The sequence below is a fragment of the Labrus bergylta genome, chromosome 11 (genome assembly GCF_963930695.1).
Source record: "Labrus bergylta chromosome 11, fLabBer1.1, whole genome shotgun sequence".
Lineage (NCBI taxonomy): Eukaryota > Metazoa > Chordata > Actinopteri > Labriformes > Labridae > Labrus > Labrus bergylta.
In genome coordinates, this window is record NC_089205.1 from 26,185,683 (window position 1) to 26,213,615 (window position 27,933).

A 27,933-nucleotide genomic window follows, 5' to 3' on the forward strand; every position below is an offset into this window, starting at 1 on the left:
GCATCCAGTCTGCTGTTTATTTGCTTACATTGTTTGTTTTTAGGATTTGCGCTTCATGAACTGTGAATTAAATCATCACCACGATGCAGAAACATAAAAAGGGGCAGTTTTTTTTTGTACATGTGCTGACAGGTATTTTTTAATTCCTGGTGCGTGTGCACAAAATGATTTACAAGCTACGAAAGCAATGTAAGCCATAAGCCATTCCAGTAATGATGTTGAAGGGGAGTGAAACACTACACACTCCGTTAATCTGCAGTTAAAACCGTTTATCAGCTGCTGTTCATGTTCACTCATTAACAACTGAGAATATGTGCATAGGAAATGAAATCAGCTTTAGTGGTTACTTCCTGGTTGGTTAAATAATTTAAAGAGTGACCTTGTGCACCATTTTGTCTTAAGGTTTTTTTTATTTCATATATACTAAAGACATTTGTGCCCAATTGAAAATGATAAACACTGAGTGAAGAAACCCTCCCATTTGTGGCTACCACAACCCAGACCGCACCGCCCCCCATAACAGACCCAGGCTCTACTCATGCAAGCTCCAGGTATACTGATACTACCTTTACCCTATAACATGTGCCCCCTAATGCCCCCCTCAACAATACTTTGTAGTTTCTACTTGCACTGTAGCCGGGGCCATTGCACACAATTCCAGGCCCAGTACACACAGGATCCTCCTTGGGCCAATAGCCTTCAGCTCTCTGTGGGTCCTCCTCACATCCACCACACTATCGCCTGCAGCTGTGATTGATGTGCACATAATTACACAAGTACTTTTCTGATTACGTTTCTAATCAATCGTACCACGTTTAATGAGAGCAATCAGAATCAAAGGCTGCTGTGAGCTGCACTTTTTCTATGTGTGGATTTTTGGCGACCTCTGTGGACAAAGCATTCACTCTTATCTCTTTGCTGATCTTGCCCCTGTACGTGCATAGCTCATGTTTTTTTTTTTTTTTGACAAAAAAACTTGCTTTGCTGTTTTCACATAATGCACCCCTGAAAATTAGTAGTAAAAAAGATAAGCCGATACGGCGGACAAAGCAACAGGGTCCTCTATATGATGCAATAAGACAAATATTTGCCTTTATATCCCCCATTCACTTGAGGTGATTATATCATGATGCATTTAAAAAAAAAAAAAACAAGGCAGTTTCTTCCTCATGTTGTTAATTGTCTTTTCTAACACTCCTCTCATTGTCATTTGCAATATATAAATAATTACTCTTGTTCTCGTCTTGTTTGCATTAGTAGGTCATAAAGATGGATCAGTATTAATTTCCGTCGTTTTCATACCCACTTATAAACCCCTCACAAGGGGTCTGTAAAGTGTAGATCAGACTCACCAGGATCTTTAGCTACTGGTTTATAAACTGGAGTATGAAACTGAAAAATGAAAGAAATATTAACCTCGAGGATGACACCGAGAAACCAACAAGATAATAAAAAAACGTCTCACCTCTTTAATCTAAAGAAGTAAATGTCCCACAGAGAGAGCGCGTGTGTGTGTGCATGTGTCACACACATCATTTGTTGGGTATCAGGTGAAGCATACTCTCCTGAAACCTTTGAGGTCTGTGGTCTGCTCTCTGCTTGTTGAGCCCTCAGAGTGTGAGTGATGAATGAAGTACAGACAGCAGGTTAGCAGGCGAGGAGCCAGGTCGCTGTGTGAGCTGAATCCCACTGAGCTGATTATTATCCTCCACACACACTCACTAGAAGACAGACCTGTGACACCTGAACGGGCTCTCAGTGAGAGACTGAAACTGAAAAGCTGTTGATGCCACTTGTCTTTTGAAAAGGTTTTTGTATTGCACAGTGTTTGGTGTTATCTGCACTCTCGAGTAAAGTGCAACTGGAATGCAGTATTAGAGTCTGTACAGTGTGTACGACACATGCTGCAGGAAACGGTTTGTTCTGTACATTTTAGTCACACATCAGCGATCAAAGCAGCGGGAGAGAACAATCAGGTCCATTTTTAACCTCCACTAATCATGAAGCATGAAAGAGGCCGTTTAGAGTGAAAAACCCTCGGACATGTTGAGATGGTTTTTTATTTTACAGCATGACTAAATGGTTCGCTGAGTCCACCGTAGACTGTTTTTATGTCAAACACATCTGATAAACTAACTTAATTCTGAAGTCTGAAACTATCCAACAGACAAGGTGGAACACTTTCCAGCTGAAAAACAGGATTTGTTTTCTTAGGAAATGGTTGTAAACTAAATAAAGAAGATGAGTAAATATTGGACTTTCTATCAGCAATAACACACACACTCACACAAACACACACTCACACCTTCAAATAAAAGCTCATTTAGGTGCTTCTATTTGCTAATGTTGTGAAGTATTACTGACCTATTACGCTAAACTTGTAAGCTTGTTTGGAGAAATATGCATCTACAGCATAAGCAGCAGTGAATCATTTTCTGTCACATAAATGATTTTTTCTAAATGTGGTAAATTCAGGTGATTATTTTTCCTGCTGCAGTCACAGATAATAACAATTGTAAACATAACTATCAATTCTTATAGTTTTCTGTCTGTTTGGTTCACTTTAAAGTGCATCAAGCCTCTCAGAGTTGACAAAATCTTCCTCATCTTTTCCCAGTGTCATCCTCCAGCTCCTCCTGAGGATCCCACCGAGGTCACATATACAGTATGTAGATCATTCAGTTAGTTCTGTGTGTTCTCTTATGTCTCCTTACAGTTAAATAATGTCCCAAATACATCGACCTTCAGCTTTAAAAGAGGCAGACATTTGAGCTAAAGTTTAATTACCCGCAACATTTATTTCTGTCGCTGCCTGTGGTTTGGCACCCAGTCTGCTGTATGTGATTGAATATATAGATTTCAGGCAGGAGGCCAAGAGAAAAGCCCGCCTTACGAGCTGAATCCCACTCTGCTGATAAATTCAACAAAATAACAAAACAAGGACATATTCCCTAATTAACCAGGCGCTGATTAAGAGGTATACATTACATAATAATTTACTCATATTGTATAAAACTTGAAGTCGTAAAGGAGAAAATGAGCATCATAATGTGTTATTAAGCCTCATTGAATCAGAATTACAACCTTTATGAAATGTATGCTGCAGTGTGCATGTTTGTGCACGTTAAGATATGGATGGAAAACTGATAAGAGAAGCTGCACATGGGAATAATTTGTGCTCCCGCTCACCTTCTCCTGAACTCGCAGAGAGCCCGCCGAGCTGCATGTGCATCACTGTAAAGACCAACAACAGCCCAGAGGGTTTCATTCAGGTGTAAAGTAGCTTCACAGCTCCTGCTCAGGACGGGAAACAAGCCTACCCTTTAAAAGGAAAAAGATAGAACAAAATATGGATAAGCTAAAATGTTGTTTGTTTTATCAAAGAGAAATAAATTACATACTGTAAAATCCCAATTAAAGGCAAAGTTCCCTTTAGCATCCTGGTGTTGCCAGATGTTTGGACATATAAAGGAAGCTCTCACGTAGTGTGGAAAAAGTCTGTGGATCAAATGCTCATATGTGGACAGGCCATGGAGCACGTTGGCATGCTGCTTTACAAAACAATATCAAATTAGTTGGTTTTTTTAGATAACCTAATTTTGTACATTTTTTCTGCGATAAATTTACAATTTCATAGTCTCCCATCTTTGCTGTGCACAAGTTTTGTTTGAAAATGATTAAAAGAACATCTCGTATTGATGCCTGTCCCAAATGAAGGCAGGGTCATTTCATAGACTGAAGAAGTTTTATGGTAATGGTTTCATGTTTTTTGGGGTTTTTTTTAAATAGAAGCTGTACACATATTATTTTGATCTTTAAATTCATAGAGTAGACAAAACCGTTGAATGTGTGTGATATGCAAACTTCACTTCCATGCAAATCTGCAGCCAGAAATCATTATGACTCTGCAGAAATCCCAGTGACAGCACAATTACATTAAACTCAGTCTAGTTAGAGCGAAGTGATAGCAAAATGAATCTTACACGACTAATCCTCTTTGAGCGCTGCTGTAAGACTTATCAGCATCATTTTCTGTGATAACGTTTCCTTTGGGATTAATATGGCGCCTGCACATCTCTCTGTTCTGAATGTGTGGCGCTGTTGCTGCTGCAGGAGTTTTTGTTTTCAACAAGTCATTTAACTACTCTCATATCACTTAGTGATATGAAAGTGTTAAGCGGGAGTGATGACAAATGACTTCAGAGTTTGTATGTCCCTGTCATTGTGAAGCTCCTCTCTCTGCACATGTCCAACGTGTTAAACACATGAGCGGTCTCAGAGCACTGATGCTGCACATTTATGTAGCTGCATGGAGAAAGTGTGCGTCCTCTGTCCACGTCTGTGAGCCTGTCAGCAATGTGACAGAGCAGAAATAGGTGCAGGATGATTGCTTGATTAGGATCCACCAGGTGTGAAAAAAGTAAGAGGAAATGTCAATCGAAAAGGCTCCTGATGGCGACAGCGGGCAAAGCTATGCCATCCCAATATCCTCTGAAATATTTCAGCCTGGGTCGTGATTGTTGCAGCATACAGATTCAGTCCCTGGTGAATGAAAAAAAGGCTACAGTTAATGCAAAAAAAAAAAAAAAACACCACTTATGTAGGCAGTGCAAGTCAACACATAAAGGAAGTAATCATGCAAAATGAAAAGCACAGCTCTTTGATGAAATGACTGATGCTTTGAGATACCAGTGTCATTCTGCTTTCAGCTGTTTGTGCATCTTTGTGTTTCTCAGTAAGTGAGCCCTGGAGCCCAAACTCAAGAGTGCATCTATTTTGTTTTTGTTTACATGCAAAACGCTTTGAGTTTTATTCTCTGAAATGTAATGAACTCTAAGAATCAGTCGACTGTGAGTTGAATCTAACTGAATGAGGATAAAGGGGGGCTGCTCTCCCCCCGTGTTTGGAAGACAAATAATCTCACAGTAAAGAAAAATGATGAAGCTATCTTTACATTTCTGGATCTTCTGGACTGTTTCTTTGTGGTTAGACCGTTAACACAAGAAGGGCTGCATCAGTCAAAGCTAAATATTGTGGACTAGTTCTGTAGAGAACTTTCTTTTCATGGCCCCGGGCTACTGAACCAGCAGGAGCAGCTATACACTGATGTTTGCCTGCCTGAGGAAAACCTTTTCATTTCTGAAGGTGCTGCAGAGTTGAAAACATCGACTTCAGGTTGTACTTTGGAAAACAAGGCAGGTGGTTTACTCTCTGCGTTTCTAGAGTTCATTCTAAACATTCAACTTGAGTTCATCATCAAAAACAAATCTTCAACCTGTGAAGTTTTTCTCCCATGTTTTTAGTTTCATGTTATCTTCCTGATTCATGCATAATAAGAACTCAATCATCCCGCTTTAATGAAAATGTCAAGTGCTGAAGTGAACTTCCTTTGGTGACCTTTGTGCATAATTTTTCATTGACTTACATGTAAACAGTGTTCTCCCTATATCTTTGATCACACACACACACACACACAGTGATTTTGTGAGTCTTTCAAATATCTAATACACTAATGTTTAAACCAGAGCTACTTACATATAGGAGATGAAACATCTTCTGCAGGTGCTTTGTTGACGTAGTTGTCTCAGAGAATCTATAAATTACATTTTAAGAGCTGAAGATAAGACTACAGTAATGAGTGCTAACACAAAGTGTACACTGTCCCAACAAGAATAAGGAGAACACATTCCATCTGTCAACACACAGATTGAAACAGATGCAGTAAATGTAATATAGAGGTTACATAACATTAAAGTGTTTGCCTTGGGTTGTTTTTTACTTGTGTCTGGACTCACTGATATGCTAAGCCAGAACTCTCTTTTGCATAAACGCAATACGTAATAAACAATGACAGAATATGAACACTAACACACTACATCTCCCTCCATTTGAAGTCATTTTGTAATCCTTGTTTATTTGTCATTCATGATTCTCTGCAGCAGGAAGATTGTTTGCACCTCACCAGACGCTCTGCTCCGACTTATCGGCTTTGATGACTGAAACACTGCAGATGAATCTACAGTTGTCCTTCCGGGTGTCAGTTTGAGTCATTAAATTAACACATTTTAAATCTATTAGAACTCTTTTTCTAACTGAATATATAAAAAATACATCATGTGTGTTTTATCCACTGGTTTATATTTAGATCTTTGTGTTGTCACCGTGCACAAAGTGGCCTTTCTTTTGACCGTGTGAGAAAGTGACAGTGAGCACTCTGAAGCACTTAGAGGTGTGAGTTGTAGTGTGAAAGTGTGTGTGTGTGTGAGTGTGTGTGATGAACCTGAAGATGTTCATGTGTGTGTTCTCTGCTTTTACCAGTGCATGCTGGGAAAGGTGCATGACCTTGACAGGTAACAAGCTGGTTTATAAAGTATTCAGACTGGTGAAGCGGTTATTGATGTAGTGATGGTGTTGATCAAAAATCAGATTTTTCTTTATCATGTACACAGATTCTCTTTTTATTCTTCATAAATAAATGCAGTCCATGTTCTCTTTACTTTGCAAAATGTCACATGATATCGTCATCACACGTCAATTTATAACAATGCTAACTTTCTGTATTATTGGGAAAAAAAAGAAAAAGTGAGAAAATGTTCCAGTGTTTGTGACAGCCAGTATCACAGCTTTGACTCTACTCATTTGTGTTCTGTGTGTGTGTGTGTGTGTGTGTGTGTGTGTATCACAGTGGTGTTGTGTCAGTCTTAAAAGCAGATCCCTCTATTTGTCCCTGACAAAGATGATTTTTCAGCAGCCAGAAGCTCTGAGCTTCTCAGCAGCTGTCAGCAGGATCAACGAGGACTTCAGCAAATCCACGACAGACGTATTGACTCATTAGATTCTCTTTTTGAAAAAGTTAGATGGAGCCACAGCAGGAACACAGAACCTGTGACTCATCCAACCAAGAACACACACACACACACACACACACACAGAGAGAGACACACGTTGAGTCAAACATGCAGTCACACTTACATGTACACACACACACACACACACACACACACACACACACGGCATGGTGATGAGCTTTCAAAGGCTGAACTTGGGAAGAAACTGAGCACAGATTGGATATGTGATACATGGTGTGAACTGCATGTGTGTGTGTGTGTGTGTGTGTGTAGAAGCCTGTATGAGAAGGAATAATCCGTTCAGCTCACAGTGTTCCTACCACGAGGCACAAATTAAACCCAAAACCTCAGAAAAGTGCAAGGACTGCAATTACTTCAAAGTTCATTCTCTAAATTGCTAAAGTAATGATTTTCTAGATTGTTAACTTGTTTGCCAGGTTTGTCCTCAGTGCTGTCTCCTTAACAACCTCATGGTATGTATTCTTCTATTCATTTATTCTAATGTTTGAGGGGAAACATGGTGTTCCTGCAACAGCAGTGATTTATAAGCATTAACTCTCTCTCTCTCTCTCGTGTTTATTTCAGTGCATCTAAGCTGCAGACTGTGTATTTTGATGAACAGAAACGAGCACAAAGTGAGACTCTGTGGCCATGAAAACATGTATTTATGCATTCATTCTAACACGAGGGTCACAAGGCCAAATCAACAAGCAAGCTTAGAAACCAAAGTGATTGGAATCACAATCAGAGGAATCAGAGTATTTTACCACTTGACTCGGTTTGAAGTGCACATTACAATGTAAAGTTGCATAAAAAGAAATGTAAATGTAGCAGAACTTAACTGAGCACTAAAAGCATCAAGTAGGCCTTTTTATTTATTTATATATATATATATGTTGCATCACACCGTGCAGTACAGGCTTTGTGGGGTGGAAACTGTTCATGCTATTGGAGCTGTTTCCTGTTACAGACTTTATGTTTGTGTCATGTGTCTGTAGTTTTCTGTGGTTAATGCTTGGTATACATCAATACATCATCTTACATTTGAAGAATAGAGAAACATTTACTCTGACCTGCTGTGGACATTCTTGCTAAAATAAACCTTATTGGATCATTAGCCCACATGCTGAGCCCACTGTTTAGAATCTCAGCGAGCTTCGGCTAGTCTCAATAAAAGGTACTGAGTGTTTATTGAAGAAAACCACTCTCAGTAATCCTGGCAGTCCGAGGCTGTACAATGACTGAAAGGTCATAACTACATATGTCTCCGCGCCTGAGACGGACTGACTCCCACACATGCTGACTCACACTTCTGAAGGCCCCTAAAATGTGAAAAATAATTGTTGCTACCATGATGGTGGAAAAGGTGGGTGGCATTTTTTTGGCAGGGCCTTTTTTTGTCCTCTGGCAGTCCTACCCTGAGTCTAGATTGCAGCAGTTAAACTCACAATACCTGATTAGACACAGACATTTATTTGATAACACTGACCGGAGGAAGAATAAAGAGAGAGAGAGAGAGAGAGAGAGAGAGAGAGTCTCAATGGTCACACCTACACACCGAGCAGTCATTTCTTTGTGTGAAAGCATTGGATTAAATACCAGGACTGTGATGTAAAGGTGTAAAAGTTGACTTTATTTGGTAAAAAGTTAACTCTAACATATATAACTATTATCAAAACATTTGACTGAAGCTGGTCCGGACTCACTTTCAATAATAAGATACATTTTTCACTTCTTAACTGATAATAATAATAATAATAATAATAATAATAATAATACATTTAATTTGTAACGCACTTTACATTTTTGCAAAAAAATCTCAAAGTGCTACAGGAAGAAAAAATAGAAATAAAAACAAATTTAATCAACTAAGCAACTAACAAAACTAAAAGCACAAGCAGAAGGCTTTGTTAAAAAGGTTTTTAAGGCCCTTTTAAAAGCGTCAGCAGACTGTGGGGCCCTCAGCTGCTCGGAGGAGAGCGTTCCACAGACTGGGGAGCAGAGGAGCAGAAGGCCCGGTCACCCATGGTGTGGAGTTTAATCCTGGGGGGGATGGAGGAGGTTGGTGTTTCCAGAGCGGAGGCTTCATGTGGAGGATTGTGGGGTGAGGAGTTCTTTGAGATAGAGGGGGGGGCATTTCCATGGGTGCACTGGTAGGTGAGAAGAATGACTTTGTATTGAATCCTGAATGAAATAGGGAGCCAGTGTAGCGTCTGAAAGATGGGTGTGATGTGTTCATATTTACGCACTCTCATCAGGACCCAAGCAGCGCTGATCCTTTTAATGTTGTCATTAAGATGTCTTTCTATGTAAACCACCAACTTCCTGTTTCCTGGCATCTGTCACAACAACAAAACAAACAAACAAACGCACAGCGTGTCTGGTGCCATGAGGGTCATTCAGAAACACTGAATAAAGAGGATCATGGGGGATTGTGTTCTGTGTGTTCACCACGGCAGAGCCACCTGTTCATCCGTTTGTTCCGCTTCTTCTTCAGGTGATCTTGAGGAGGGTGAGCAGAGCGACAGCTGCTTCTAGTCACAAACGACTTCTCACCTCTCCTTTGTGGGATCAACAGGTACGGTCGACTCTTCAACATGTCCTCCAAGATATCTACATCTAAGGTACTTTAAGGAATGTTTGGGATAAAAAAAAAAAAACATTATTGAACCTTCAAAATGCATAAATGACCAGTTGACCTGAGAAACTGCTCAAGTTTTTAATTCCAATTTCACATGCACATAGAAGTTAAAATGACCCTGAAATCTTCACCCACCTTTAAAATGTAACAGGTTATTTTTTTTTTTTGCCTTTTTCACTTTGCTCATTTGTCAAAGAAATGTAACACCAGTTTCAAAACGTGCCTGTTTGTCCTAAGAGAAGCATTTCTGCAGACTGATAGAGAAAACCTTTCTGACATATTCACTCATCAACACGCTGGCAGTTGTCCAATTAATCAGATGTGTTTACTTCTGTCTTAATAGACATTAGGTATGACCTCATAGCAGAAGGACATATTTTTACAAGAATACACCAATGTTCACCCAAAATCACTCAGAAGGACAATGCAGAGAAACTATATGTACGTTGTTTTTTTTTTTTTGTGATTACATACCAGTTTGTCACCCTCTTATCAACTGGATTCATCCTGGATTTTTCCAGTATCAGATTAGATGAGATTCAGACACACCACTGGACCTCTAGTCTGCAAAGTAATGTTTGTATACAAAAAGTAGGTTATGGAACTAAATTCATTTTTTATTTTAATCTTAAATGTTAGAAAATGAAAAACAAAAACCCTCATAGACCACAAAGGAAGAGAAACAATCATTTTGAAAGTAGCCTAATAACATATATTTTATATTTTTTTGGCGGGAATAAAGGCATTATTTTGAAAGTTGTCGCCGGAAAATACATCCACGCTTTGTCTCGTTTGACACATGTTCACTTTTGAAAACGTAAATACCTGAAGGAGAAGCGGACTGATGAACTCGTGGGAGTGCAAATATGTTTTAACATCAGGTACATTGTCCAGTTGGAAATGACCAAATTAATCCATTAAGTCAATCAGGAGTTAAATCAGCCAATCGCTGCTCCGCTGCTCGATTGCGTATCGATTTGGGTTGGAGCGTCTCCTTTGGACTCGGGGGGGGCTGCTCTCGTCAATCTTCCGCGCGCTCGGCACCTGTGCGTGGATCTTCAGTCCAGGGGATTGTACTTTATGGACCAGCAGAGGGAAAACCTCTTTCCATGTTCGCGAATTCATCAGAAAACGTGGAATGAAGGAAGCAAATTAAAGAAAAAAAAAACACTGATGAGAGTTTGCGAGTAAGTGCAACTCGAACGCGCGGTGTGCTGCTGCAGAAGAGCAAACTGGTGTAACATGACATGTTTTTTTACGATGGGAAGAAATGACTGCTGCATCCTCCAAATAAAGGAATAATTGATGAATAAAGCAGCAGGCAGAGCGGATCGATCCGAGACGCTGATTGAGGAGTCCACCTCAAGACTCTAAACTGGATCTTGCTGCGGGCATCGATCACCGGATTTGACTGATCACCCTCAGACACTTTACACCCTTAAAGGTAAGTTGGATGAATGAGACAAAACATTATCTCCAGATGGTAATGAACAGGCTCTAGCTTATTATGATGTGTTTTTCGGTCCATATCGAATCCCACAAGTCCTCCCCTCAGGCCCACACCTGTTGTTGTTTGGATGTCCATTCTGGAGTCTATGTGTTCAGATCAGCAGTGTGGAGAACGCGAGAGGAAAATGCATAGAAGACAAATTTAACATTTCATTGTGTGTAATGATAATCTCCAAAGACTGCAGCAAAAACATTCGCACGGATCTGTGTTTCATAAAGTTTTAAATAAATCATCGAGCGTTGACCTGCTTAAATGAATCGTCTTGTAAATTCCCGTGTCTCTAACAAAACAGAAGCACAAACTTGCATCTTTATTTCAAACAACAATCAATCACTCACATGAGAGTATGCAATCCGAGCAGAATGTTTTAATGTAACGACAAAAAAACGCCTGTTGGTGATGATAGAGCTGCTGCATGGATAGATATTTGGTCACTGATGACGAGCAGCTCACAGGATGTGTGTCTGTGTTTTCACTCGATGTGCTGTACTGGAGCCGTGAAGGGGCTCAGCGAATTTACACTTTAGACCCCCCGCCGGGACCCCTGCCACCTACCCCCCCACCCACACACCACTCCCAACACCAGCATCGTCCTGATGCGCAGAGTCCCCACGAAGCGCCCCTTGGTCCACACGGTGGCGCACGCTGTTACGCACAGCGCGCTCTCTCTGTGTGTGATGTGTCTTCACAGCATCCACCTGCAGAGCGCACTGTGAGCAATATCCAGTGGGATGTAAAAAACTGTCCGCACACTTGTGTTCTTCTTGCAGACTCAGACAAACACACAGCAACAGACTATTTTTGTTCCCTCACATTTTCTGTCTGTCTTGGTGTCTTTTTCCTTCTTGTCAGCGCCTGTCTGTTTGTCATTCCTTATTTGTCCATCCGTCTACCTCATATCTTTCTCTCTCTCTTTCTGTCTCAGAGTTACTGGCTCACTCTCTTTATTTTGCCTCTCCCTCCCTCCCTCCCTCCCCGTCTCCTCTCCCTGTGTATTCTGTGAGCACAGCCGCAGGCAGGCAGGGCTGAGTCTGTCATTGGGACTCACTAATGAGCCCTCCACTCCGTCTCCTCGCGTGGAGGAATGTTTGGGCTGGCGAGTAAGTGAGAGAGCAAAAAAAAAGGGGAGCGAGGGAAAAGGGGAGCGAGGGGAGTCACAGAAAAAGGGAGGGAGTGAGGAGTCAAAGGAGTGGAGCATGAGAAAGAGCTGTTGTACCTGCTGCTCTCACTGCTCAAATATTAACAACGGGTTCGTGGGAGCTGATGCCGCTGCTCTGGGACAAGCCCAAACTGTGGAGGCAGCCGGGCTCAGTGGTCTGTGGACAGGCAGTCTGCCGCTGCTGCTGGAGGCACCACTGCATCTAAGACTCTAATGGAGGAGGAGGTCACAGAGCCTGATCCTCAGATGGTGGAGCCCACTGGCATCCAGCCGCCAGGGATGCACTTTGAGGTAAATGGAGATTTGCCCGGGAACCCTTGCCTGAGGGACGGGACGGAGGAGGTGATGGAGAGTCCGACGAGGGAGCCTGATGTGCTGCAGTATCCTGCTGAGTACAGCCAGAGCCACCAGTACGGGTAAGAATCAGCATGGGAGAGACGGGGAGAGAGAAACAGTCTGTTGCTGCAGGAAGCAGCTGTGTGCCGAGAGGTGTCACTTCAGTGGGACTCTCTTGTCTCTTTTTTTTTTTCAGTTTGGAGAGCGTTTGACTTCTGTTTTGGACTGGTGGTTTGATGAATTGCATTTCCAGCTGGTTGGCTGCGTTTTCAAGCCTCCACTGCACAGTCCACTGAGGGGCTTTAACCATTTAGAGCTTTAACAGGGTTCAGCCATGATTTATTGACTCACAGCAATATTCTTCACTTCATTATTTCCAATGCAGGGACAGATGTCCACACACCTTTGTTTTATTGTCAGTATTGTGTAACTTAGTGTTTTTTTTTTAACTCACCTGAGGAGCAGAGACGGACCTGTAGTAAGAACGAGTAATCCATCTTTAGACTTCCTAGATTGAGCTGCTCTGTTTTAAAAAAAAAAGCTGTTGTTTAGCATCTCTTTGTAATGTACGTTTGCTGCTGCTGCTGCAGTGTCCAGTTTTGTCCAGAGCTCAAAATGTGTTTACACGGATCCACGAGCGGACAGAGTCATCATGGCACCAAGCTGCCTCCTCACCAGTAAGAGAAAAAAAAAAACGTGTTGGACCAGAACAGCACAACTCCCACTTGATACAAAGTTAGCAGATTCAGCAAAAATCACTTAATGAGCTGGATTGAAATGTTATATCCTGAACTGAACTGGACATTGTTTGTTTACATGTGCGGGATCCAGTATTTGTCATGCCTGCTTGATGTGTGTCTTTAGCGTGTTCTGTTTTTTATATGGATTTCATACTGGTGCGTTGTGCAGGCCAGAAATCCCTCTCTGTAGAGATTCTCATCTTTAGGGCCTTTCTGATTTAATAAAGGTTTACCTGGGGAAAACTTCTACAGTGATGGGAAATAGTCAATCTAGTATAAAACACACTGAACATGCTGTTGTGTTTCTTTCTATGGATGGAAAGCCTTTAATATTCTGCTCATGTGGTCACACCTCACACTGTGTCGTCTTATCAGATGTTCTTCCTTTTCTCTCACGTCTCTTTTTAAAGAGGTGATCAAACAAGCTTCTCAAACCAACGCAGAGCAGGAAGCATGGACTGCTCTTTGTGATTGAGTGTGGATTTATCCTTAAAGCAAACCTCACCTTTTCTTTCTTGAGTTTTATAGTTAATCAGTTTTCCTTTTGAAGGGAAGGAATTGCAATTTGTCCGTGTAATGGAAATAGTGACTTTTAATGCCCTGCAAGAGAATTACACAGTGCTGATAACTCACTCTGTTCAGACAAAGACGGCTGTCTTGCTCAACAGATTTGTCTGGACTTACTCATAAAGATGCTGCCATATAATGGTCATCATTAAAGCGTTTGATTGTGTGTCTGGAGGGGTCTGCTGCCAGTACACAGTGTTCTGCATGTGTCCCCCACTCACTATTTGTCCGTTGCTGTTGGCTGTTGTGCTGCAGGGTGTGATGTGGAAAAATTGCCATCTGGCCTCCTTGTCATGCAGAAAGCTTTGAATAATTCTGATCCCTTTTCATCAGGTTGTTCTCTCGCTCTCCAGAGTCAGCACTCTGAACCGAGGTCTGCTTTGGTATCCCAGTGTGGTTGATTAGTGGTTTCTTAGAAATCCAAGAAGAGAAGTTTGGCACTCGTGGGGTTAATTTTATATTTTGTTTCGTGACAAAGTTTAAACAAAAGGAGAAGATCTATGTGTGTGATTAGTCAGTTAACTGTCAGCTTACAGCAGCACAGTATCCAACGTTTATGATCAATATGATAGAACTTATTCCGAACAGTTTTTTACCCGATCTGAAATGCAATACAAAACAATGTATCATACAGATTGTAAGGTGTAATCAGTTCCTCTGAGCTGCCTTAAGAAACATTTGATCTGATTAATAGGCAAGGCATGTTTATTTATGTCGCACATTTCAACAACAAGGCAATTCAAAGTGCTTCACACAAGACATCAAAAGCATCATGACAGAGGAGAGAAAATAAATCACTGAAATTGTTAAATCTGAAAATATGTTCAAATAAAAATAATAAAAATGAAATTAATTGAAATAAATCAAGTAAAAATATAATAATAAGTAATAATAGAGATGTTTTTTCTTTCTCTTTGTCCTTCCAGACCTCAGTGTTTAATCAGAAGGTGTGACGCTCATCACTGGGGTCTTATTTATTTCTGAACACAACACAGAGAAACAGTTACTGGCACCAGTTTAGCAGCGGAGTGCTTCTTCCTTCAGGGTTAAAGAGCTTTCGATGAGTCCTGTCATCGTCGTCTTCTCCTTTAAGTGTCGCTACAAGAGCTGCTTTACCTGCAGCTTTAGTGGAGGTGGTTTTATTTATGTCTCAGCTGTAATTGAGTTCAGTTCTGTCGTGACCCAGTCTTAACAACACAGCACAGACTTAAAAGGACTTTGAGCCACTAATGATGCTCAAGTTTGTCTGCTGTCATTGAAGTGTATAGGTGACGAGAAAGACGCTTTAAAGGGAAAACAAGCTTCAGGTGATGAGAAGGTTGTTTTTATTATCTCAGGGTTTACATTTTCTAACTGAACTGGTTCTGCTCTCACCAAGGTGGTTCATGTATTTTTCCTGGTCTGACTGATTTTTCCTCATCATCAGAAATTAGACATCATCATTAAAGCCCTAAGTGGAGCCTTTAATCATTGAAACAACAAAGAGAGATGATTCTCTGCAGAAGCTACAATGCTTTGATCAGGTGCATTCAAGTATGATTATACTTTAATGTATCTACACCACCAAGCATTACGACACTGTAGCTGGGACCTTGACTACCTCAGTTGGTAGAGCAGGCACCCAATGTACAGAGACTACAGTCCTGCACAGCTAGTCGCAGGTTCGACTCCTTCGTCTTTAGTTAGTTTAGTTTATTAGTTTATTTGAATCAGCGACAGTGTACAAAAAAACCCATAAGTCTCAGAAGAGAAGAGGTGCTTCATACTAGATTTAGCTAACTAGCTCATTTCCATCTGTTGTCCCTGTGCAGGCGATGGTTTAGGGCAGTGGTACTCAGCCTTGTTAGACTTAAGAGCCACATTGACCAAAAAAAATATTTCTGCAAGAGCCACAATCAAACTGTGTGGGAAACACAGTGACATGACTTGCAAAGAATAATTTCTGCTGGCAATGTTTCCCTTTTTTAAATAATTACTTTGGATTTTTTTTCTCCAAGTAGGCTAGGACCTAAAAGAGCCACAACTAGTCCCAAATGAGCCACATGTGGCCCGAGAGCCTCGGGTTGAGTATCACTGGTTTAGGGCATGTCATCCTCCACTCTCTCTCCCCCACATTTCCTGTCACTCTATAGCTGACCTGCCATGTAAAGATGCTGTTGTTTCAAAAAATGTTTGATAGGATGGTGAGAGGAGGAGCCTTTCATTAGTCCTCACCTGTTACTATTCAGTACGTTCAGTATGTTTTATGACATAAAAAGAGTGAAAACAGGTCTATCATTCACCTTTCCTAGAGTTGCAACAGTTTGAGTTTCTGGAAGCAGCATCAGGTCGTCTCTGTGATTAAATGTAACAGGTCCAATCACAGCGAGTACAGCCATCAACAACAGTCCGTCCTGTCAGTTCATCGTGTCCTTGAGCCAGACGCACTGGACCCCGACTTCTCCCTCACTGAAAGTTACTTTGGATAACAGCATTAGCTAATGGCCCGAACGTAATGTAGCATTAAAGATACTATCCCATCAGACGAGAGCAGGTTTGTTCTTTTAGTGTCACCATCATGTGTGTTTGGATTTCTCAAATGAGGATCTTGTCTTAAAGGCTTAAAACAACAGCTCGTCTAAACCAAATTACCCTCCATACTGTCACAAGACATCAATTCCTTACAGACTATTTAGAGGAAATACAACAACAGTGATTAAAACAATTAAAGTAAAGTGGCTTTTGGACCATTGGTGAGACGACACATCAGAGTCTGAGTGACTGAAGATCACTGGTGTTGTGATATTTAACAGAGTAAGGTTGAATTTGTCAATCAAAAAAAGCTCATTAAGAGTGAAGCGGCTCCTTTGTTGCCGCTCTGTTCAAGAGTATGAAAGCACATGTGTGTATCCTCAAATGGTTTGAGAATCCCATCAAAGCAGCTCGCTCACTCCGAGGTACCATCCTGTGATTTTTATCTCAAAGTCATTTCTGAGGCTCATTTTTATCAGACGGTCAATCTAACTATTAAATCCCAGAATCCTCGGCTCTCTTTCTATCGAGCCTGATGTATCACGTTCTCGGGGAATAGAGAACAGATTTGCCGTGGTCTTTTTTTTTTTTTTTTGAGTCTGCGGTGATTACTTCCTGATTTAAGTGATTACTATATGTTGCTCCGCTCCTGAAGGGCAAATTAGCTCATTCTGCTGAGACCTTGATCAATTTAATCAAGTGTAATGATGCTGAAGGGTGTGAACAGCTCTGTTCAACACTGTCTTCCAGAGGAGCGGAGATCAAGTGGTTTTCAGCAAATTATTATCTCACTGCTCTAATGTATTCATACACATGGTGACTGTGTGAGATTTTTAAAAAAAAAGTCTGGAGTCAAATGGTAAAATCTGCTTTAAGAAAATCTTTGTTTGCCAGTCATGTCTGGTTGTCTGGTTGCAGGAAAGGACAAATAGTGAATGCATGATATGTTATTGGCATTGCTCACTGACACAGACGGTGTTTTTGAAGGCAACAAATCATTACACAGATACGTGTGGGGAAAGTGCACTCCTCTTTGCAGAATCATCACTGCCGTCTGGAGACACTTAGGAGGGACTAAAATCCCACTTTATGAATGCACATAAACATAAATCTCAGTTAAATCAACAAAAAACAGAGAATACTTCAAGAGAAGGATGAGGCTGTGGAAGAGGATGAAGCTGCAGGAGGGTCGTCAAAGAGGGATAGGTGTCAGGATTAATGTTCTCCTGTACACACACACACACACACACACACACATACACGCTTACCATACTAGGAGGGGACTATCGGTCCATATTTCACAAGTGTGGCCTTGTATTTCTGGTCATTTTAAAAATACAAAAAAGTAATATCACATTTACTTGTGATGTCTTTAACCGTAATATTACTTCAAATGTGTGTTGTTGTTTGTTTTTTTAAAGAAGTTTCTAAGAGTGGACTTGCAGGCTTGAGAGATGTCTACAGACATAAGAGGGGGCCGTTCATTCACTGCAGGGGGGGGGGGGGGGGGCATTTTTTCTAGATAATGGAGGATTTACCTTTTCCTTTTGGGTTTATTTGTATTAAGTATTAGCTGACATTTCTACATATTGTTTAGAGCAGTGCACTAAGTTCAAATTCAATTATATTCGTCACCTCTTATGGAGGCACGCGTACTCACAGCTGTGAGCCAGTGTTAAGGAAGCTTCTAAGAAACAGCTGATAACGATCATCCAGTGGGACTTCAGGGTGTTAAAGAAACAATCGATCCATCGGTTGTTCATTGAAATAGTGTGTTGTTGACTGACCAGCTGCTGACACCTATAAAACGTACAGAGCATTATCTGTTGGGAGACAGAAACAGAACATTTGTTAAAATATCAGTTTGTTTTGCTGGAAAGAATACCGATATAGTCAGCATGTTTGTTGATTTCTTAACGTCCCCACGGACTTTAATTAGAAGCAGCAGCTGATAATGGACCTTGAGATTGTTTTCTCAACTCCTCAACTGATTAAAAAATCCTGCAGATTAATATTCTCTCTATTGACGGACTAATTATCAGTCATTCCATTGATTCCATTTCTTTCAGCAGCGTACTGAATGTTTTCATTTAAGCTCATTATCAGTGTCGCAGATGTTGTTGACTCTGGCTGCACTTTGGATGCTGATCTGTTACTGCAGGTGTGTTTGTGGACCTCACTCAGAGTCAGGTTGTCGTCAACAAAACATCAAAATTTGTTAATTTCTCTTTCAATTTGCAATTGTTTTCAAAGTTTCTGCATCACGTTTCCTATCCTTGTTTCTTCGACCACGGCCAACAGTAACTTACCACTCAGGGAAACCACAGTAAACAGACGCTCTCTGGTGAGATAACCAACGCTAACTAGAGACAGAGTCTTAATGCTGTGATCAAGATGCCACCTATCATTTTTTTGATTCTCCTTGTAAACATTTCCCCCTGAAATATCAAAAGTTTCCCCTGTTTAAAATGCCACAAAGAAAGCTTTCATCTGCAGCCCTTAGACTTTTTATGAAATGTGTTAAACCCTTCACGAGAAGGATACTGACTTTTATATTTTTAAAAATACTCAAAAATCTCAGTCATTCTAACTTTAAACTCTAACAATTCAATATATCATGAAACTTAACTTTCATGTGAAAGTGTGTGTAGTAAACAACCACATTAACATCCACTCACCTTGACAGTTTGCCCTCCTGATCTGAGTCCAGCGTTCTTACTTACTCTGCTCCGTCTTTGACTCGTCTCTCCATCACTCCACAACGTTCTGGTCTTTGTTGCTGGAACGTTCTGTATGTTTCTGTTCTCTTTTCCATGCAAGGTAGTGCAAGCTTTTAGCGCGATAAGCAGATAACTTAGGAATACAAAGTCGAAGTGTCAGAGACGTGAGAACACTTCTAATGGAAGCCACAGTTTCCCCTCCACGTTCAGAGTATGCAAAACAAGCGTATCACACACACACTGCCTGACCTTTGCCACTGTGAAGCAAAGGGCAAACTTCTTAGCTGAATAACATTACAGACTTTTATTTTCTTCCCCCCCTTATTGAGACAAAAAAAAAAGAGTAATTTAACACTGGGTCCAAAGCTTGCTCCAGATTAAATGACTATAATAGAATATATGTTCATTATTCACCTGCAAGCTCAAACATTTGATCAATATTTTCTCACAGTGGATTCAAAAAGTAAACCTAATATACTTCACACCTGCAGCAAACAAATTACTTCAAGTTCCTCTAATGATAATAAAGCAAGAAAAGAGGAGAGGGATGATTTTAATATTCATAATGACAGCAGAGAGATGACTGAATAATTGATGAATAAGGAAATGAAAATCCCCACATTAGGTGCGATGAAAGCTGCTCATAAAAAAAAAAAAAAAAAAAGCTGTGGGCATAGTTGCAGTCGTCTCGATGCATGCTTATTAACCTGACAAACAAGAAAGATGCAGGGGCCAGTTTCCAATTTGTGAAGTAATGGATGGCTGGCTGCTCCAAACAGTGAAACAGGAGCCATTTGCAGGTTCTGGACTTCAGGATAAAAAAAAAACCTCCTAATAAGGACATTTTAGAAAACATATATTTAATGAGATATTGGACACACAAAATATGTTCTCTGGATCCTTTTTAAAATTCATGAGGTTATATATTCAGTTGTATTGGTTGTATTCTTTATTCATGATTACGTGATTAAAATGCTCTATGAATGATTAATCAGCCTTTTTGAATCAGTTTGATGGTGTTGGTCTTTGAACTTGATGGTAAAAGTTAGATAGTGAAAAGCCTTCTCCTTTCCAGAGGTCTTAAAGGTATAATATGTGTCATTTTACCAATAATATTGCAGATATGAAACATATCCTACCTCTTTATATCGTTAAGTAATGACTTTCTGTAAATAGAGTGAAGTCAAACTCCCTCTGGGTTTATTGTGTTTAGCTCTTTGTTCACACTAAAACACCTCAAAGAAATAGGAACCAAATAAACTCGGGTCGCACTTTCCTTTTTGATAAATCTTATAGTTAGGGGGATGTTGCTGGTGTAGACCAGCTCCTAGTTATGCTGCTATAGGCTTAGACTACCAGAGGAACTAGCACCTTGAGCTTCTCTCTCTCTCTCTCTCTCTCTCTCTCTCTCTCTCTCTCTCTCTCTCTCTCTCTCTCTCTCTCTCTCTGTGCATATACAGTACATCATGTTACTGCATGTATCTATCTGTAAAGCTCAGTCACTAACCACCTACTTTCCTGGGAGCTCTTGAGCTCTCTTAGGCTCCTCGAGATCGTTGGTTGACGGCCTGCCAGAACAGTTTTTTCTTACCACTGTAACTTTTGCTGCTTTGCTAAAGTGCTCATGATGGATAGGCTGGGTCTTTGTAACATAGCAATAAGTAAGTAAGGTCTTTTACCTGCTTTTTGTAAAGTGTCTTGAGATAACACTTGTTATGAGTTGACGCTATACAAATAGAAATTGATTGATTGATTGATATCAGGCTGGCATTTTGTTTTGGTCTGAGGGATTTGTGCTGAAGTGTGACATGTGACATCTACCAGTTAGGAAGTTACATATTAAACCTCTGAGATGTTTCTTTCATCTTATTTTAACTGTAAGAATAGAACTACGTCCTGGACTACATCCTTTTTTTTGTGGTATACTTTGTGTCGTTAAACATGCATACAAAAAAATCACAAAAAAACTTTTTCTATGGAAGATTTCAGTGGATGTAAAAACATAATAATGGACCTGTTGTTTCAATCTGCTGACTTCAGGTTTGAGACAGAACAGTTGTCTGTGACAATAAACCAGTTTGATGATATTTAAAGAAAGTATTTTACCTACTGTTGCAAAAGAAAGAGATTAGTGATACTAGAGCTGCTTGAAAGTATCTTTGGATACGTTTGAGAAGTAAAGATTTTGTCAGGACTTCTAAATGACAAAGCATTACTAACATGACTTCAACATTAGTTACATCTTGATGTAATCAATCTGAGTCTGCCTGTTTGTGAGGAGATAATCCACTTTGTGAATGTCTGGTCTTTTATTATTTAACAGGCGATTGCTTTGTGAAGATTTCTTGACTCTGCAGATTCATGATCGAAAGTTTTAACAGACAAAAGATCAAAAAACACACATCGATAAGCCAGAGGACTCAAAGCAGTTAAGTGTTGGGCACTTTGTCTCGGCCCATTTTTGGACTCAGATTCTGTGTCAGTGGCGTCGCCTCAGAGCGCTCGTTGAGACCAAATCCAATTAGAGAGGAGGAAGTAGTCGCCCAAATCTCTCTGCTCTATGTGCTCTTATTTTCCTCCTGTGCCCTTGGGCTTCGATTTATTGAATAATTAATTGCCTCACTCACATTGGCACATACAGTAGTACACACACACACACACACACACACACACACACACACACACACACACACACATTCACTACATTTCCCTCGCCTTGTATGAGACTCCCTCACTGTGTGACTTTCCATTTAGCCGATGAGTTCTGCTTCGTTAATGCCTCTCGTTTATTCTGTGGCACTTTGACTGTAATTTGTTTCAGCTTCATCAGGAGTACAAACGGACGGGCCGGCTTCCTTTACCTAAACTGAGTGCACTTTATTATTACATGACTACATTTGATGTTTTGTAGAAGGAGAATTTATACAACTCTATTCTCGGAAGAAGCTGAATTAATGCCAGTTTAAATGAAAAACTATGAAACATATTTAATGTGTGGATCTTTCATTTGTTTTGTTTTTTATGTAAAGAATGAATTAAAAGAGAGCGGTTCTTCAGCTCTTCCTTCTTTTCACTGCTGTCTTAACATTTCCCGTGTGTCTCCTCTCAGGGAGAAGATGCCGTTCCACCATGTGACGGCAGGCCTGCTCTACAAGGGGAACTACCTGAGCCGCTCGCTGTCTGAAAGTGACAGCGACGTGCTGGCCAGCATCTCTGTGGAGGAGCTCGACGGTAAGACTTTCGGATTTGGAAAATCTTTATTGTCCCCGAAGGGCAATTTGGTTTGCAACAGAGGTCCATACAGTCAATACATCCATAAAAAAACAGCACAATGACATAAATACATACATATAAAACATAACTACCATGGATATCACCGTGATGGACGAGAGTGAGAGAAGGGACAAAAGTCAAAAAGTCCATAGAAGAAGTGTCCAGGCAACAATGCTTACAGATTATTTAAAAACCCAACAGCTGATGGGTTCTCTGTAAACCGTCTGGCAGATGTTCAGCTTTATGCTTAACGTCTGCTTAAAGTGATTCAGCTACACTGCTGCGTGCCTAAATAATCACTGTCAAACATTTAAGCACAAATGAAGATGATAAGCGTCTACTTTTACTGTAACTGTATCCTGTATTACACACTTGATGAGTTTGTTTGCAGATTGTGAATTTCTGAGGAAGGTTTCTGTTAAAGTCATGATCTAAACACGGTTTGGCTTCTGTGGAAAAAAAGAATGAAGTGTTCACAGCAGCCATCGTCAGTCTTTTTTGAGCAATTTTCATTTTAATTATTGTTAAAAAAAAAGATAATTGTAGCTGTTACCTTTACGCCCCTGATCAACTACAGCGATGTTTATTACTAGCCTTCACTGTTTGTTTACTGTGCACCACGGAGCATTGAGGTTCATAAAACATCTTGAGGCTCTAACTCATGATTGTTCTCTGTATGAGTTTGCTGGCCTGCATTGACCACTCATAGACAAAATCATTGGCATATCCTTATTTACAAGGCAACACTTGTAATCTCCTCACACTTATGTAATTGTATTCATTTGAAGTAACAATGCTCCTGCGGCTGGAAGATTTGTGTCTGAGGGAGCTGTTCTCTTTACTGTTCATCTTTTTAACAGTAGATTGAAGGTGTGTGAGGAAGAAGAAGCATCAGGTTATAGAAGCTTTGATTAATGGCTCTCTGATCTGTGATCCAGGATATGTTCACCTGTGTTTCATAAAAATGTTTACATGTGTTGTGTGTCTGTACGTTCTTAACCTCAATGAGGCTTTTCTGGTTACATAAACATTAAACTTGGAAAGTAGAGCTGCGTACAAATTGTTTAAACTCACTGCAGCTCTGTTTAGTTCCGCTTCATGCCAGCTTTCAGAGGATGCAGAGCCAAAACTAAAGCAGTCACCTAAAGTAAAAAAAACAAACATCTGGCTGCAGTAGAAACAAAACATCAGAATTTGGTATTTTAGAATATGTCTTGTCTATGGGATGCAATAAAGTGTAAACAAACATATTGAGGCCAGCTTGAAGCTGATCCAGTCGTGTGACTTTAGGGCGGATCAGCTGGTCACACTGTGGGAGCCGCTGCGTTAAAACGACTATTTTGGGAAACAAGCCTGTACACACTGCGGATTCCCAAACACATATGGAGCTCTGATTTTCAGAAGCAGCAAATGAACAGATCCACAAATGATGTAGTGTACCACAGCGGCAATATAATAAGGAAAGGTGCTGATCAAAGCAATCCCGTCAGTTTTATAGTAAGTAAAGCTTTAGACAAGACAATATGATGCAACAAAACCTGCAACATCCTCCTCATTTAAACCAACAATTCACAGTAATGCGTCATTCAATGCATGGCTTATCTCAGCGGGAGCATACACGTCGGCTGGCTCCTCTCTGTGGCTTCGTGTCCCTGCTGTAACTGAGGCTGTGTTCATGAAGCCTTTGTTACGCAGTCCGTCTGAGAGTAATCACCCGGGCCTGTGGAACACAAACCTGATCAATTGCAGTCTGCCCGAGTCAGCAGTGGCAGCCTCACAGGTAGCAAACAAACAAGACTCCTCCACACCTCCAAAATATTAATCCACAGATGCAACATTAAGCGGCCGCCCGGCAAATTATTGCCACAGCAAGGTAATATCCAGAAACTCTGCCAGGGTGGAGTTTTAATATGCATGGCCTCTGCAGCGAATGCATAAATCTCTCGTTCCTGTTCATTGCGAGGTCATTTAGCTTGGTGAGTAAGAAACAACTTGTTTGTAGAGGTTCATCCCGGGGTCAAGTAAACACTGGGAAACTGTCGCCTATCAGCAACACAATGACGCTATCAGTCAGACTCATGACGTGCACTGTGAAGTCGAGTTGGTGCTGTTATCAGACTCACATGTTTACGTCTATTTTAATGGTCCAGTTTAGAACAAAGACACTATTCAGTGCTGGTGTCACAGCGTGCTCGAAGGATCTGGCTTTCTGAAATTTAAATGAACCAAATCAAATCATGATAGCAGTAACAAAGTTTTTTATAGCATCAAAAAGACCTTTAAACTTGAAAAAAAATCCAAATCTTCTCGGTGCCAAACTCAAACATTTTCTGTAATTGACGCAGATTTCTCTTTTCAGTCTCTGATGGTGATTTCAACTCAAGATAAATGATCGAGAATTTAGTACAAGAATTAAAAGGATCTTCCTCACTTCATTTTTTAACAATTTTATCATCAAAGTTAAACTGGAATTTGTTTGTGATAGTAAACTGCAATCATCTCTTGGCGAGTGGAAATGACTGCGCCTTTTCTTTCAGCTGGAGTCCATGGCATCATCACTGTATGTTTCCTGTCAGAGACCAACAAATCACAGCAACTGTTGCACCAAAACCAGAAAATAATGTACCTCAATGTTTCATTATTACACATTAAAGCTGCAAATCTCCTTTTTCATACACCAGGATTTTGACATATACTTACTTATAAACAGATTTGCAAGTTTTGCAAACTTCTATATAGACAGTCAAAAAACATTTTTTAAATGGTTTGATTTTTAAAGGTGACATATTATCCACCTTCTCCACCTTTTCAAACAGTCCCCCTGTGGTCTAAATGAAACATCTGTGCTGTGCTTTGCTCAAAATATAACATGAATCAAGCAGCAGAGGACGTTTGTGACCCTGTATAAACCAGCTTTCTCAGAACGCTCCGTTTTGGTGTGTGTGTCTCTTTAAATGCAACGAGTCCCCCCCCCCTGAGTTTTCCCCGTAGACATCACTCCTCTGTAGTGAGAATAAAAATGGCGGACCTGTCCAGAAGTTTTGCACTAGGCTTGGGCTGGAGTCCATGGGTGGAGATATCAGGGGAGGCGAGGGGATTTTTTTTTTTTTTTACCAGAATCCCACTGTGACATCACAAGGAGAGCACATTTAAAACGGAGCATTTTTCTCTGTGTTGTAAGACTTATGCAGACCACAAACAAAGGACTGGATTTTTCATGATATGCCTCCTTTAAGTATTTTAATAGCATTCTGGTTACTGCAGCCATAGCTAATCTGAATTCTGTGTGAACCAAAAAACAAGTGGAAACATCGTTGCTAGGGTACAGGTGATTATTTTCAGGAGTGTCACATTAATGAAAGCTTTGGGAGGCGTATGTCTGAGCAGCCTGAGTATCATCATTATTCGAAGCAGACAGTCTGGCACAACAAGAGGACACAGAAGGTTTTCATCAGACACCAAAACACATGGCCTTACCTGCCTCTCATCTTTTTTCAAGCGTCATTTAAAACTTAAATGTGTCTCCAGACGTCTCCATCTCCTTTTGCGCAGCTTCCTCCACATGTCAACACTTCTGCTTCACATAATTTGAAGAAGCAATGTTTGTCCCGGCCATTAGGAAGCTCACAACACCTGGACCATCTTTCACACAGCTGGAGGTGTGGAATCACTCAGCTGGAGTGCTATATATTTTTCCACGAATGTCTCCTCTCTCAGGAGATGCTGCTGCTGTCCATCGAGATTTATCAAGAGGCCATCAAGTCACTGTAAAGATAACGTCAGGGATTCTGTTTCAGTCTCAGCAGGTTGTTATTCTCCAGCGACTCTGGAGCAAAAATTGTGGCCCTGATTTACTTTTTTTGTGGAGGTTGAAATTATAGTCAAGGTAACAAGATTGACGGCTCCTTTGCCTCACAGCCACTCAGGCCACTTAACAGAATTCTTCATGAGCACACTGAAGACAAAAACAAGCGATTTTCCCCGACCTGTGTGTCATAGTAGGTCGTGCTGACCGTAGCCTTGAATATGTAATTACTTCACAGGGACAAACAAAGGAGAGGGAAGATTACATGAAACACTCAGTGGAGGATTTTTAAATGTCACCTGAAGGCTTTGGGGTTGATATTTAATTATTTGAAACACAGTTCACCAGATGTCCCATTGATTTTCAGTCAACGCCTGAATATGAACACACGACCTGCAAACCCTGGAGGCAGATCGTATACTCTGATCTTTGATTCTGTCAGAGGTGACAACCAGGAGCGATGCTGTCAATCAGCTTAAGACTTTGAAGGCTTTGTCATTTTAAAAAAAGGACTTTACATCCAGAGGTGTTTTCTTGCTTTTGACTCAACAATAATATCCTCGTCCAAAAATACAACAAGCACAACAGCTCACATTTTAAATGTCATATCTATCATTTATTCATCTTCCAACATGCTTATTGCTTTTTCAACCACTCCCTTCATTGTTTTGCTCCAGCTGTGCTGTGTAGGCTACTCATTACATTTGCTTCACGAACATGAGAGCATCCTTTGTGCCCTCCGAGAGCAATTTGTACACTTCTTGCAGTTCAGTTGTTAATTTCGGAGCAGACCATTTTTTGTCCCGTTCATTACCATATTTATGCAAATAGACTTTTACAGTGTGGTGCAGGCAAGGTGTGCAGACGAGAGCAGCAGACTCACTGACTCCATGGATGAATGTGAGGACAAACTAACGGTTTAAAAATCACCTTTTATTCAAGTCTAATGGGACTTTTTTTTATCTACCGCACCAACTTACAGGAAGTTGAACTGAACTGAGCACTACACCTATGAATAACTTTTGACGAGATTAAAATCCTGACATGTTGTTCCTGAGAGAGGCTGAACTGCAGGCCAAGAGCTGCTCCATGCCAGATAATCTTTGGTTACAGTGCTGCATTTAGGGACACAAAGTTTCTTTGACTTTTATGTAAATGAAATGTTAAATACATTTTCTATGACCTCAGGCATGCATCAGTAGACAGACAGAATGTAAATGAATTAAACATCCAGAACAGAAGGGAGCTGTACTGAAATCTAACTTTTCCCGCACCTTGTTTCCTAACTTTAATGAACATGAATGAATGAAAGTTCTTTCCGGTGTTATTTCCAGACCATGAGCTGCACACGCTGGGATAGCTGTTCACTGGGTTGTTTTTGTTCCAGTCTAGTACTAACAGCTGTGCTGCTGACTATTTGACAGAGTGTAGTAGCATTGACTTCACTGCATCACATCTGGATCCAAATTGGTAGTTCAGGGGATGTTCTGGTAGACTTAAAAATAAAAAAGAAGACGAAGAATGGAAGAAGTCCTGGAGACAGGCTTTCCCGCTTAGACTAAAATAGGCTTTTATATTAAAGGTTTAGTGAAAGGGCAGCAAAAGAAATCCTCCGAGTCGGCTCTCAGGCTTTCACGAAACAAGCTGAGCTGCAGCAGGCGGCAGCAGGCCTGTGGGGAGGTTTGTGCCTGCTCAGCCCACCAGCACAGAGATCTCCTTTAAGTACAGAGGAAGGTGGAGGAGGCGCGGGGAGGCTGATGGGAGGCTGCATTAAGAAACTTCTTTCTAACTCCATAGGTGTAAAAAAATAAATAAAAAAAAGC

The 27,933-nt window shown here is 40.7% G+C and overlaps 1 protein-coding gene across 1 annotated transcript in view; it reads left to right on the top strand.

The window, feature by feature from the left end:
- Positions 1–11,790: 11,790 nt before the first annotated feature.
- LOC109998593 (calcium-binding protein 8) overlaps positions 11,791–27,933 on the top strand; it is a 64,092-nt gene continuing 47,949 nt past the window's right edge. The window contains exons 1-2 of the mRNA XM_020653498.3: positions 11,791–12,574; positions 22,142–22,263. Of these exons, the coding sequence (XP_020509154.1) occupies positions 12,372–12,574; positions 22,142–22,263 (325 nt within the window). The 5' untranslated portion in view covers positions 11,791–12,371. The remainder of the gene's footprint in view (positions 12,575–22,141; positions 22,264–27,933) is intronic.